At 46.3% G+C, this 13,260-nt stretch overlaps 1 protein-coding gene across 2 annotated transcripts in view; it reads left to right on the top strand.

The window, feature by feature from the left end:
* PARM1 (prostate androgen-regulated mucin-like protein 1) overlaps nt 1-13,260 on the top strand; it is a 106,847-nt gene that overhangs the window by 58,633 nt on the left and 34,954 nt on the right. Inside the window, exon 2 of one of the 2 annotated variants that reach the window (XM_029944902.1) lies at nt 10,060-10,797. In XM_029944902.1, coding sequence (XP_029800762.1) covers nt 10,060-10,797 — 738 coding nt within the window. Of the gene's footprint in view, nt 1-9,959; nt 10,798-13,260 lie in introns of those variants that run through there. The other variant, XM_029944896.1, reaches the window with a different exon arrangement.

Below are 13,260 nucleotides of genomic sequence, written 5' to 3'. Positions count from 1 at the left end.
ACAGGTTATTTATTTCATCCTCATGATGGCTCTACAAATGGACTACCATAGTTATCGCCAGTTTGCAGATGAGAAGACAGTGATCAAGAGACTTGCCCAAGCTCAATCTGCTAGTAAGTGGTCTGGCTCATAGCTTTCACCATAGCTTGCAGCCATTTAGCAAGGGGACTGAGAAGGCAATTCGCTGAGATAGATTGCCTTCTAGATTGAATCCAAGCTGTACCACCTTTAAGTTATCTGTCTTGAGAGGTTATTTGACCTCTTTTCACCTTAGATGGCTCACCTCAATACTTGTAAAGTCCCCAGAAACTTTGGCTTGGAATAAGCACTAGAAAAGTGTTAACTAAGAAGATAGGAAGCAAGTAGCTCATTTATAACAGCCCTACACTGGAAAGAGCCCAAATGTCTGCCACTGGCAGAGGTGGTCAATAAATTGTGATGTATTCATACAATTGATTACTATCCAGCAATGAAAAATGATGGCTTATTAATACATACAACGCAAGACAGTGTTAATTAGTGTGGGTGAAAGATCCAGACGTAAGAGTCCATCCACACTGTATGACTCCATGTATGTGAAGTTCAACAACAGGCAAAACTAACCTATTGTGATCAAAGTCAGAATAAGAGTTACTATTGGAGAGTTAAGTCTGTGAGAGGGGATGAGGGAACGTTCTGGGCTGCTGGAGAGGATCTGAGTGGTAGTTATGCCAGAATATACACACATGTAAACAGTCCTTGATTTGTACCCTTAATGTTATATTTCTGTTTTAAAAGTACATCAGAAATAAGAACAAGAAAAAAAGAAACTATGAAGCATACCATTTTTGCTGACTGCCATTTCTGGAGGAAACCCTTAGAAAAAGATGGTGGCAGGAAGAGAAAGGAGGCCCACCAATGTCATGAGTTACTTGTCTTCTCTCAGAAAGCTCTGCTGTGCTGTCCTGTCAGAGGAAACTCCTCTGAATCATCAGCCCAGTCATGGAGATCTGTTTGCACTGGGAGCCATTCTTCCCTCTTGCCTGACCTCTGGGTGACCAGCGGTGAACTTTCGTGATGAGGCAAACAGGAATATAATATCCGATTGCCTTTTGGAGGCATTTGGGAGCATTATCTTGTAATTAGCCGATTACCTGCTAATTCACCCAGAAGATTGCCAGGATGCATCAGTCTGGGATGCCCTTGAGAAGTGTCCTTCCAAAGGCAGACTGCCGTGGAGCTGGCCGTCTAAAGAGCTCCAGCTCTTTGTGTGGAACAAGGGGTCATGGATGGCGCCCTGAACTAGGCACCATCTTGGGGAAGAAGTGGGCAAGTGCATTTAGGCTAAAAAGGCAGTGGTGGCACCCACCGGGACCATGGGGGCCGTTCAAAGCCTAAATTTCTCTGGGGCCCCTGGATGGTGTAGCCAGTTAAGCATCCAACTCTTGATTTCATCCCAGGTCATAATCTCACAGTTCATGGGTTCGAGCCCTTGAGAGTCTCCTTGGAGGTGTTAAATTTTCTTCTTCTTCCATCCTGTTATGCGCTGCACATGCCCATATCCTCCTCAACCACAAAGCAGCCAATGAGAAGATTCTACCTACATTGTCTCTTTCTCTCCACTGCTCTACCCTGAGAAACCTCCATATGGCACTTTGGAATTTTCTGGGTATCTGTTGGCATCCTTGCTCAGCACCGCCTCCTCCTGGAGATGGACCACCACGATCCCCACTCAGCCAAAGAGAATGAGTTTTGGGGTGCATCCGACTGGCAAAAGATAGATGTGGCTTCTGGAGAAAAGAAAGAAAATGGTTTTTTTTTCTCTTGGAAGTACTACATGCTTCAAAATGTTATTCCCTCATTGGCGTTCACAGCACCCACAGGGAGCCTGGTGATATCATTAGTCCTGATTTTATGGATAGAGATATTGAGTCATACTCTGGCTTTGCAGGTTCCGATTGGTGGCTGAGGCACAGAAGAGTTTTTCTTCTTTTTGGACTAGAATTGCATCTCATTTTCATAAACAAAACACTCAGGAGAATATGGCTTTTCTACTCCAAACAAGTGTCATCTTAAACACAGTTTGATGGCTTTGGGGCATACACATTCTGTCTAGACATATGATAGCCTTCAACTACCATATGGTTGGACCAGACTCTGATTAGTAATGGTTTTACAGATGTTAGATGAACCTTTTGAAGTGTTGGGTGCCCTCGGTCAGGAATGTTGGTAAGTGTGAATGTCCCTCACGGTGGCTTCACTCAAACTAAAGGACATAGGACCTAGCTCTGATATTGAAAATGATATATCATCTTAAGATTAGTTTTATGCTCTCTCTTTCTGTTTAACAGATGGGTAGTCCTTTCTGTAAAGAGATGGTAAGGACAGCCTGTGTTTAGGCCAACTGATTGATGGCCAGCATTTCAAGAGCTGGTAACTCTGGTCTATATCCTGCACAAAGAGAGGAAATTCCTACAGTCTTCAAAGTGGAAACAAGCAAGCAAAAATAGCAAAGGGCTGTTTCGAGACCCATCTACAATTTCATATTAGCTAATGGTTTTTATGGAGCTCACAGACAAATCAAAGGGAAAATGTGTTTGTGTTACCAGGGCCCAGCATATAAGCCAGAGAACATTTCAGTCTTTGAAAGGGTAGAGAATCCATGTTTTTACTCCATGAATATTTATCGAGTACCTTCTCTGTGCCAGGCACTAAGCCATACACACACACACACACACACACACACACGCACGCACACACACACACAAAAACAATCTGCAATCTCTATTATTAGGGCTCCCAAAGGATGGGAGACAAATGTGGGGAGAAATCATGGCTCAGTATAATGTGTGCTACAATTAAAATCTGTACCGAGTGCGGTGGCGACTTCACAGAGGAGGTGAGGCTCCGGAGTTCTTGGAATTGGGATGGGGAGAGGGGATTCAGGGTAGGAAGAACAGCAAATGCAAAGGCAGGGAGGTAGGCAGTAGGGACCATTTCAGATTGCTAAAATATTGTTATTTTCAGAATTGAATTCCTCTTATGGGCCAGGTAGTGAGGTACCCACTAGGGTCCCTGTTCCGTGTGCATTCTGGAGGCTACAGAGGGAGGCACGCGTGAAACAAAGCTTCTTGTAAGCAATCACGTAGTTAACACAGCGACTGCAGTGACGTTAAGGTACAGGGTGCTCTGAGCACAGGAGAGGTTGGGGGCAGGAGAGGGAGGGATTTAGCAGGAGAATCAGCAGAGGCCCTTAAGCTGACACTGGAATGATGAATAGGAGTAAGTCAGGCAGAGAAAAGAGTGAGCACTGTTGAGGCAGAAGGAATAGACTTCAGGGAAAAGCCTGGTGTGTTTTGAAGGCCCACTGGGGTGCAAGGCTGGAGGGGCAGACTGAGGCTGGATCAAGCAGAGCCTTCCAGGCCTTGCTGGGGGTTTGGAGTTTTATCCCCCATGCAGGGAGAAGCCAGTGTGGGCCTCCTTTCCTCCTCTCAACCATCAGAAGGGTGTGATAGGGTCCAGTTGGCCTTTTAGGAAGCTCCCGATGGTGGTCTTCTGTTTGACCTTAGCAGTCTCTCAGCGTCCAGCCCCTTGGCAGCCATGGCAGGCCTAGCATGATCCTCTAGACCACGGTCAAAGGCAATGCTTACACCGACTTGGCAGCAGCGGGAAAGGGCCTGACTGTGTTTTGATCGAGTTTCACTGATTTTGCCAAAGCTCGGTCACATGTTCCTCAGGTGCTTGACAAGCCAAGGGCAGGAGAGGACATGCTGGGGGTGGGGGTGGGGGAGGCCAGCAGCACAGGTCATCCGGCTACCTGGGACTCTGGCGCTGGCCCAGGTTACTGCTCGCGACACCCAGGAAAAGTGCCAGCTCAGGGCACTCATTGTCCGCTGGCTGCCAGTGCTGCCAAAAGCCGATGACGGCCAGTCAGGCCGGGAGGCGTGAACACGTGTGCCCAGTGCACACTCTTCCCTGGGTCTCAGCGCTGGAAGAACTCACCTTCCTGCCCCAGCTTTCAGCCCCCAGGTCCCTTCTCCTAGAAAGAAACTGGGGAGGGAGCCAGACACCATTCTTTCTTCCATCCCAGAGATGCAAACTGTATCGGTCTCTCCCAAACAGGACAACGTACATGGGCATGAATACTTTTCTGTCCAGCTGAGAATCTGCTTTTCTGAGCATCAGCCTGCCAGCTAGTCTCCCAACATAAAAGCTTTGAGCTGACCAAACTTCAGGAGAGACTGGCATGTGTAAGCCCACGAGAAGGAATTTTCAGACCAGGTTCAGCTGGCCATCCTACCCCTAGAATTCTCATCCGGGCCAAGTCTACGAGATTTCCTTCCCTGAGTCAGTCCATGTCAGGCATGGAGGCCTGTCCCTGCCCAGGCGGCACACACTGTATCTGGCCACGTCAGTCACTGTTTTTTTGGAACAATGCACATTCGCCTCTAATTTAGAGATTAATGGGTTCGATTACTTCGTTCTATTAAGTCTGCCATTTTCTCAAGGAAATATTAGAACTAATTCTTTTCTTCAAGGCAAACTGGCTGTACTTTGGGTGGGAAGGGGTATGGGGCACTGCATTATTTTAACTTACTCAGCTGCCCAGTCTCCAACGGACACGTCCTTGCTTACCCTGGAATGGCGGTTACCATACATTCTACCACTCTTTTCATGTCAAGGACCGTGTGTGTGTGTGTGTGTGTGTGTGTGTGTGGAGTAGGGGGAGTTGAGGATGGAAGCTCTTGTTTTGATTCTTTCCAGGCAACGTGGCCCAGCTCCTCCTCTTAGAAATCTGAGTTCACTTCCACCACTTCCACTCTGTCTGTCCCCCATTTATCAAATGAGGAGCTGTACTCATTCATCGTGCAGGCCCTCTCTAGCTCTAAAGTTTTTTTTTTAATCCTGAGAAAGTATACATCCTTATCTGTTTGACTTATTCAGTTTGGTAGTCCTTTGGAAACACAAGTCCACCATGTAAGACAGCAGAAATGATACCTCCTCAGGCTGTCTCAGTGGTCCTGAACGTAGAAGTCTTAACCACACTGTGATGGCATTTGAAGATGGGGCTTTGCGGAAGGGATTAGGATTAGATGAACTCATGAGGGTGGGGACCTCAGGATGGGATTAGTGCCTTTGTGAGAAGAGACAGCAGTGAGCGCTTTCTCTCTCTCTCTCTCTCTCTCTCTCTCTCTCTCTCTCTCCCTCCCTCCCTCTCCCTCCCTCTCCCTCTCTCCCCCTCTCTCCCTCTCCCTCTCTCCCTCTCCCTCTCCCTCTCACTCCATGAGGTAAGACCATGTGAGGACACAGAAGGTTGCCACCTAGAAGTGTGGAATAGAGCTCTCACCAGAAACTGAACAGGCCCACACCTTGCTTGGACTTCCCAGCCTCCAAACTGTGAGAAGTCGATTTCTGTTGTTAGGGCCGCCCAGCCGATGTGGTGCTTTGCCCTGGCAGCCTGAGCATGTGAAGAAACAGGGGTTCCCTGGGATCGTCAGAACAGGCCTTGGGTGTCTTCGTACCGAAAGAAGACCCACGGCCACACAGTCAGAGCAGTAGGAAACATGCCATCACATAAGGCAAATTGGAGGATTCTAATGCCTGGTTCGGGCAAAGATCACCAACACTGTCACAGCTTCCCACATTGTTGTTTTCTTAGGAGGAGGAATTGCTTGAACTAAACTGAAGGGTTTTTTAAATAAGTATCCAGAAGGTATGGGGTGCCTGGTGGCTCTGCACAGAGCCTGCTTTAGATCCTCTGTCCCACCCCGTCCCTCCCCTGCTCATGTTCTCTCTCTCTCAAATAAATAAACATTTAAAAGAACCTTAAATAAGTACCCAGAAGGTAGCCGTAGGAAAAGAATGACCACCTCCAGTCTTTGGAAGCAAGAAGCGTAGGAGTTATTGAAATATATTTGTCAGAGTTAAACAAGAAAATAGATATTTCTAGCAACAAAACCAATTACTGGAGCATGTTATTTTTAGCACTGTAATGATTTCCATGGTACAGCTTTTAGCTCCACTGGAAATGACAATGCAAGTGTCACCCTGAACAGCATACACCTTAAGTGGCATCTTGTGTGTTCTCATCCTTTCAGAACCAACTCAAATGTCATGTCTTCTGTGACTTTTCTAAATGTCATCTGAAAATGACATTTGTATATTTTTGCATTCCACGTTCCCTATACAGAATGTGCTCATCATACTTCAGGGCTCCCACTATAACCTGCTTTTCCTTCAACGAGGCATTCGCCACATCACCACATTCAGGAAGTTGGGTGTCTTTTCTGTCTTGCTTGATATTGAACTCCTTGAGGACAAAGCCATAGACAAAGAAGCTGCTGAATGAATGAATGAATGAATGAATGAATTAGTGCTCCTTTGTATATGACTTATTTCTAATTTAGCCCAGGTTTCCAAAGACTCTGACGCAGCTACCAGACTAAGACTGTCTGCCTCCACCTGCCAGTCTGTTAAATGACACTAGCCATAGTAGTTAAACTCTGCCATTTTTGTTTTTTGGCCACAAAATAATGGGCCATGGGAGCTACCGGGAGGCAGAGCTAGTAAGCTCCAAAGGACACATATGAAGATCTGGAGTTTTAGTAATCTTTGTCCCAACTGTTTTGTCCATATTTGAAAGATCTTTTGATCTGTATTCATCCTGAAATCATGACACTTCAGAGCTGCCAAAAGTCTGCCCTAGCAACATGGACTATTATGTGGCTAATTTAGGAGGTCTGCCCTCCTGTTGGCTATGACACTAGCCCTCTTATGGTTTACAGTCTTGAGCAACTCCTTTTCAATAAGGTAAAACCTAGTACTTTGATAACAATCCAATGTCAAAATCAGTGAAATATGAGAAAATTATGTCTCAGGATAGACTCAGTAGCACATGTTTCATCAGCTCTGAGTCTACTGTGCACAAGAATGAGAGATAAGCAGTTTTATCCCAAGCGCCTAAATGCATCCACATACATCTTTTCCCCCTTCCTCTGTGCTGGAATCTGGCCTGTGTTTTATTCCTTATGAATTTTAATCACATTGATTATTACCTATATGCTATCCGCAAGGAAGTCTCCTCAGAGTATGAAGGGTTAAATAGCTGAAGACCTAACATGACAACCAGGATAGGTATATGTCATGGTAGAGTGACATAGAGCAAGACTGACTTTTAAAGCAAGGTTTCTGCCTTCATGTTACACCCGGCAGGCGCCCATTCCTGAAGTAGCTATGATGGGTGTGGCCATCCTAAGGGATACAGAGAAGAGAAAGAGACATTCTGTAGTATTTTTGAATTAAGTTCTTAAGTTAATTCATTTTCCTCCCTCCCTCCCTTCCTCCCTTCCTCCTACAAGTACTTCCTGAGTCCTTGCTATGACCTAGGCACTGTTTTACGCTTGGGGGAAACAGCAGTGAATAAGACCATGTCCCTGTACCCTCATGGAACTTATATTCTGATAGAAGAGTGAGATAATAAACAAATTAAACAAATAAATAAATAAAAATTATTTCAGGAATAAACTATTTTTTACGAAATAAATGACCAAAGGTTATGGTCGTTCATCAAGCAGTCAAGCATAGAATTTCCATATGTTCCATCACTTCCACTTCTGGGTATAGGAAGAATTGAAGGCAGGGCCTCAAATGGATATTTGTACACTTAGAGCCATAGTGTTATTCATAGTAGCCAAAAGGTAGAAACAACCCATCGAAGTCCATCAATGAATGAATGGATGAATACAAAGTGAGATGTGTATACACACACACACACACACACACACACACACACACACAATGGAATATTATTCAGCCTTAAAAAGGAAGGAAATTCTGGGGTACTTGGTTGGCTCAATTGGTTAAGCATCCAACTTTGGCTCAGGTCATGACCTTGCAGTTCATGGGTTTGAGCCCCCATTGGGGTCTCTGCTGTCAGCACAGCAGACCTTCTGTCCCGCTCTCTCTGCCCTTCCCTTGCTTGTGTGCACTCTCTCTCCCTCTCTTTCTCTCAAAATTAAACAATTTTTTTAAAAAAGGAAGGAAATTCTGACACACACTACGATATGAATGAACCACGAAGACTTATGCTAAGTGAAACAAGCCTATCATAAAAGGACAATTATAATATGATTCTGCTTGCTTGCATTACCTAAAGCAATCAAATTCATAGAGACAGAAAGGAGAAGAGTGGTTTCTGGGACTGGGAAAGGGAAGAAAGAAGAGTTACTGTTATTTAATGGTACAAAGTTTCAGTTTGGGAAGATAGGAAAGTTATGGAGATGGGTTAGTGGTGATGGTTGAACAATAATGGGAAGTTACTTAATACCACTGAGCTGTACCCTTAAAGATGGCTAAAATGGTAAATGTTATGTATATTTTAACAATTAAAAAAGTAATCTTTTAAAAAAATAAGCAAGGAGCTGGCTGGAGTAGAGATGATGTTAGTTAGGATCATCTGGGAAGGCTCCTCTGAGAAGAAGGTGGCCATTTGAGTGGAGACCAATGGAATGATGAAGAGAGCATGGGGAGACATAGGGGGTTAGTTTGGGATTTTGTTCAAAGGGCAGCAGATGGCTTTGGAGGGTTTTGACCAGCTATAGAACGTGATCTGATTTATCACTTTAAAATATCATGCTGGCCGGTATGTGAAGAGTAACTGAAAGGGAGGAAGCCTGGAAGGCAGAAGACCAATGAAGAGACTATGGCAATAGTCTCAGCGAGTGACGGTGGCTCAGGTGATGTGGAGACAGTAGGGGAGGTGGTGGAAAGTGATTAGGTGGGGATATATTTTCAAGGTTGGGTCATTCATTATAGTTCACCAATGGATTTGACATGGGGTGTGAGGGAGAGAGATGAATCAAGGATGTCTCCGTTTTTAACTGAGCAACTGAGTGAAAGGGTGCCAACCGCTGAACGGAAACGACTAGGGGAAAAGCTAGTTGGGGGATGGTAAGGGTCATGGGAGTCAATCAAAAGATGGTTTATATAAAAAGTGAACTCAAGGGGCACCTGGGTGGCTCAGTCGGTTAAGCGATCAACTTCAGGTAAGGTCATGATCTCGAAACTCCTGAGTTTGAGCCTGGCATCAGGTTCTAGGCTCAGAGCCTATACCTGCAGATTCTGTGTCTCCCTCTCTCTGCCCCTCCCCTGATTGTGGTCTGTCTGTCTGTCTGTCTGTCTCTCTCCAAAAATAAATAAACATTAAAAAAAGTAAAAAAAAGAAAGTGAACTCAAAACCTAGTACTAGCAGAGTAATAGCACATAGAAGCCATTTATTAAGCTCTTGAATGAAAGAATTAATTAGTTAACTAAACTGAAATGTGTAAATGGAAGGAGGAAGGAAGGAAACTAATTCTAAATTTTACAAAATATGAAGAATAACATTTTGCAAAATGGTATTATTATAAAGACCCCGGCTAGAAGTTGAAAGAACTGGGTTCCAGTGTCAGGTAATATTTACAAACCTCAGATTCCTCCTCTCAGCTTTTATTCCGGAACTTCCCACCTTTTCTCCTTCACAAGGAATGTGTTCACATCTTGACTCATGCCAGCCAGCAAGCCCATACCCCCGACATCCCTGCATAAATGCATAGCCCACAACCCGCCAATCAGTGGGCTCCCCTGAGAGGGATCAGCCAATCAATAAGCTCCTCCAGCTGTGCACTCACCAACCACGCCTTCCTCACCCTCCACCCAAACTCTGGGTATCACTGCAGGCATTGGGGGACCAGCCACTCAGCAGTCGGGACAAATCCCCATAAAGGTCAGGTCCCCAGAGAGTCACACTATTTTAAGGGCTCAGTTTTAAGCAAGCAGGAGACAAGATTAGTTTATTCAGTGTATTGGCTGCACTTGTGTTGACTGACCCACTAAGTGCTCTTACTGAGCCTTCGGGCTGATTCCTACTGATATGTCACAAAGGGAGGAGGGAGCAGTTAGTGGGAAGAAACTACTTAAAAGTCACTTTCACAACTGGGGAGGCACAATGCAAAATGAGAAAGACCTGTGAAAATGGCTGTAAAACAGTCTTGCCTCTCACGTTTTCATACATTAACGACGCTTGTCCTGGCTCTTCCACAGGGTTGAGGGTACAGAGCCTGCCTACATTAGCCCCCTTGTCTGCTTCTCTTCCGGCAAAAATTATCTCGTCGACAGGCATCTGGACAAGCCCTCCGCACAGCGCCCCTGCCTCCCCGACCACTGACACAACCAGCGACTCGGTCTTCCGAGTTACGGCCTCTGCTCCAACACCTACACTCCCCAAGAACATTTCCGAAGAGCCCAGAGAAGAGGACACCAGCCTCCCGGCTTCTCACTTGGAAGGCAAGAACCCAGACACCTCACCGACAACCCGTGGGGTGCATGTAACACCCACACTCTCAGAACACAGCTCAGGCATTCCCAAGGCAAGCGTTCCACCTACAGGGTCGCAGCCCCCCACTGACACCCCGGCTGAGACCCCAGCCGAGTCCCCCACTGAGTCTCCCGCACTTACCTCCCCTCAGACTCCAGCCTCATCACCCCCACCCCTATCAACCTCACCGCCGGAGGTTTCGTCTGTCTCCTCTGCCAGCACCAACCACAGCTCTGCTGAGACCAGCACCAAGCCCACGGGGGCCCCGACCACACCAGAGCCCCCAACGGAGGAGCACAGCTCTGAGCGCACACCCACGTCGCATGCCACAGTGGAGCCTGTGCCCACGGAGACAACACCCCAAGCAACAGTGCCACCCAAAGTGACCTGTATGCTGATAGACATCGAGACCACTGCCTCCCCTGGGGTGATCATGCAGGAAGTGGAGCATGCGCTAAGTTCAGGTGAGTCCCAGTTGCTAGAACGCGTAGATGTTACGAATATTGTTCCGCTAACCCAACACAGTAGGTTACGTTTGAATTTGGGGGCATGATGCCTGAGCTGAATTTACAAGAATTTCCACAAGTGTGCAAACTTTGCTTTTAGTCACATGATCATTTCCACATGATATCTCATTCATTACAGCCAGTCTTTATAATTTGTCTTCCCATATGGCAACAGATGAGACAGTATAAGACCGTGACTTTTGGGCCAGCTTCCTAGGTTTTAGTTCTGGCTCCTGACCTGAAGCAAGCAACTTCACCTTTCTAGTCCTTACTTTTCCTCCTCTGTAAAATGTGGACAAAAGAAGTTCTATCATACTGATTCTTGTGGAGATGATAGGAGATGTCTGTGAAGTGCTTCGTAAGTGCCCAGGAAATGTCAGTTATTAGTATTTTTCTCAGTGCATTGACGAAGTGCTTACTTCATGGAAACCAGTTAATAGAGCGGGGGGTGCGTGTAGAGAACTTGCTTATTCTTTATAGTCACTGATATAGTTCATGGGAAAGACAGTAAATTTTATAGGACATTGCACTTGTTTTTCTTGTCCCAGAAGCCCTGTGAAGTCAGTATTATTTTTATCTTGATTTTCCAACCTCAGAAATTACAGTGAAAGGAGATTTAGGGTCTCTTCTAAGGTCACATGCGTCTGATGTTGACGTAAAGACAGTACGCTGTAGGGTATTGAGCGGAAGGGGCTCTAGTGGGAGTGTTTGGCCTCCTGAGTAACAAACAATAAGGTGAGAACAGTCAGAAGGAGAAGCATGGCTCTGGCCAGCATTGCCAGCATTGCCAGGGCTGTGGGCTGCCCTGGGAATATTCAGAATGGAGCCACACATGACTACCTGGGGTCAAAGGAATGGCTGTGACCGAGGAGAACTGAACTCCATTTAATGATGAATAAGCAACCTCTATGAACAGAAACTCCAATAAACAGTGGAGGTGGGGAGAGAGGGCTAAGATTAACAAGAGTTCACAGTTGATGAGAGGACGAAGTCCCAAAGAATTACACATTGTGATGTCAAAGGCCCTGTATCCCAGCGAGAGTCCCAAGGAGAGAGAACAATGCAGTGGTGCACGGGGATAAAGGAATGAATTACAAAGGTCCAGGGTAACCACAGAGGGGCCTAGCAGCAGAGCTGTTGTGAGTCCGCCCTTGGAGGAGGGAACGGAATGGGCCCCAGAACCCAGGAGAGTCTTGTAGAACAGACCATGTTGACAGAAGCACTGACTCTTGGTTGAGAGACAAGCGCTAACCCCAGGTGACTCTCCTGAGAGGCTTCGGGAGAAGACATAAATTTTCTGCCCTCCCCTGGCTCCCTTCCCTTGGATATACAGACAGAAGCCAAGAATGGGGAAAGCCATGGACATAGACCATACAGGAGGGCTCATCAGAGAGAAAGTGGAGAAGGGGACAGCAGAAAGTGGCACACCCAGCACAAAGGCTAGTTTGTCTATGCGGCCCCCATCTCCAGTAGCACCCTGTTTATACCTCCAGCCAACACTCATCACAGTGCCTTTAGATGTGTTGTTGCATGATGCTGTGCTCCCACCAGGCAGGGGACGTCTCTAACGTGGACCTGGTTCCTGGAATGGTGAGTGTTGACTCGGTGTCAGAAGGACTGTCCCTAGCAAAGGTGCCAGCAGTGTCCTCCTGGAAGTGGCCCTCATCTCTTCTTTCTCTCCTAGTTAAGGCCTCACTACCACCCCCGTGACACTGTGTCTTGGGCTTTCTAGCCGATGCCCCTCTCCCCACTTTCTGTCCCCTCCAGGATACTCAGACATGGTGGATTAATACTCCTGAGCACAGATTCTGAGCCTGGCATGCATACATCTCCGTAATCAGACACAGCCTACCACTTTCTACAAGCACCCTAGTTCCATGGGCTGGATTATCTGAGACCGTCCAGTTCCAGTGCTCTGGCTTGTGTTGTAGAACCTGTGTTTTGGTGTCCTCAACTCTAAGCCAGCAGAGTTAAGAGGCGCAAAATTAGTGACAGAGCCGAGTGATGAGCCTTTGTAGCCCTAGGGTATGTTACACCCGGTAGCAACTCCAGGGTGAATTAAGGAAGGAAGAAGGGACTGATTTGAGAAGTGAGATGGGTGGCAGGATGGAGAGAGATCGGGCCAGTGTACATTTCATAGACCAGAAAGGATTTATCCCTGTGATCTGTTAAATCAAGAAACATTTCCTGTTCATCTACCGGCATACTGTGCTTAAGGCAAAGGAGTAGGAGACCTGTCAGGAGACTTTATAATTTGAGTAGAGAGAAAGGGTGCAATAACTCTTCATGCCATTAGAGTGACCACATTATTTTCTAATCTGAGGATGAACTGATGTGCTTGGAAGGATCTTTGAGCAGATGGGGTACAATCTGTTCATTTTCAAGGTGAAGAAATTATGTCCCAGAAGTTTGGAGTGCCTC

The sequence above is a fragment of the Suricata suricatta genome, chromosome 1, assembly GCF_006229205.1.
Source record: "Suricata suricatta isolate VVHF042 chromosome 1, meerkat_22Aug2017_6uvM2_HiC, whole genome shotgun sequence".
NCBI classification, from domain to species: domain Eukaryota; kingdom Metazoa; phylum Chordata; class Mammalia; order Carnivora; family Herpestidae; genus Suricata; species Suricata suricatta.
Note: the sequence above shows the minus strand (reverse complement) of the source record. Positions and strands in the feature narration are given on the sequence as shown.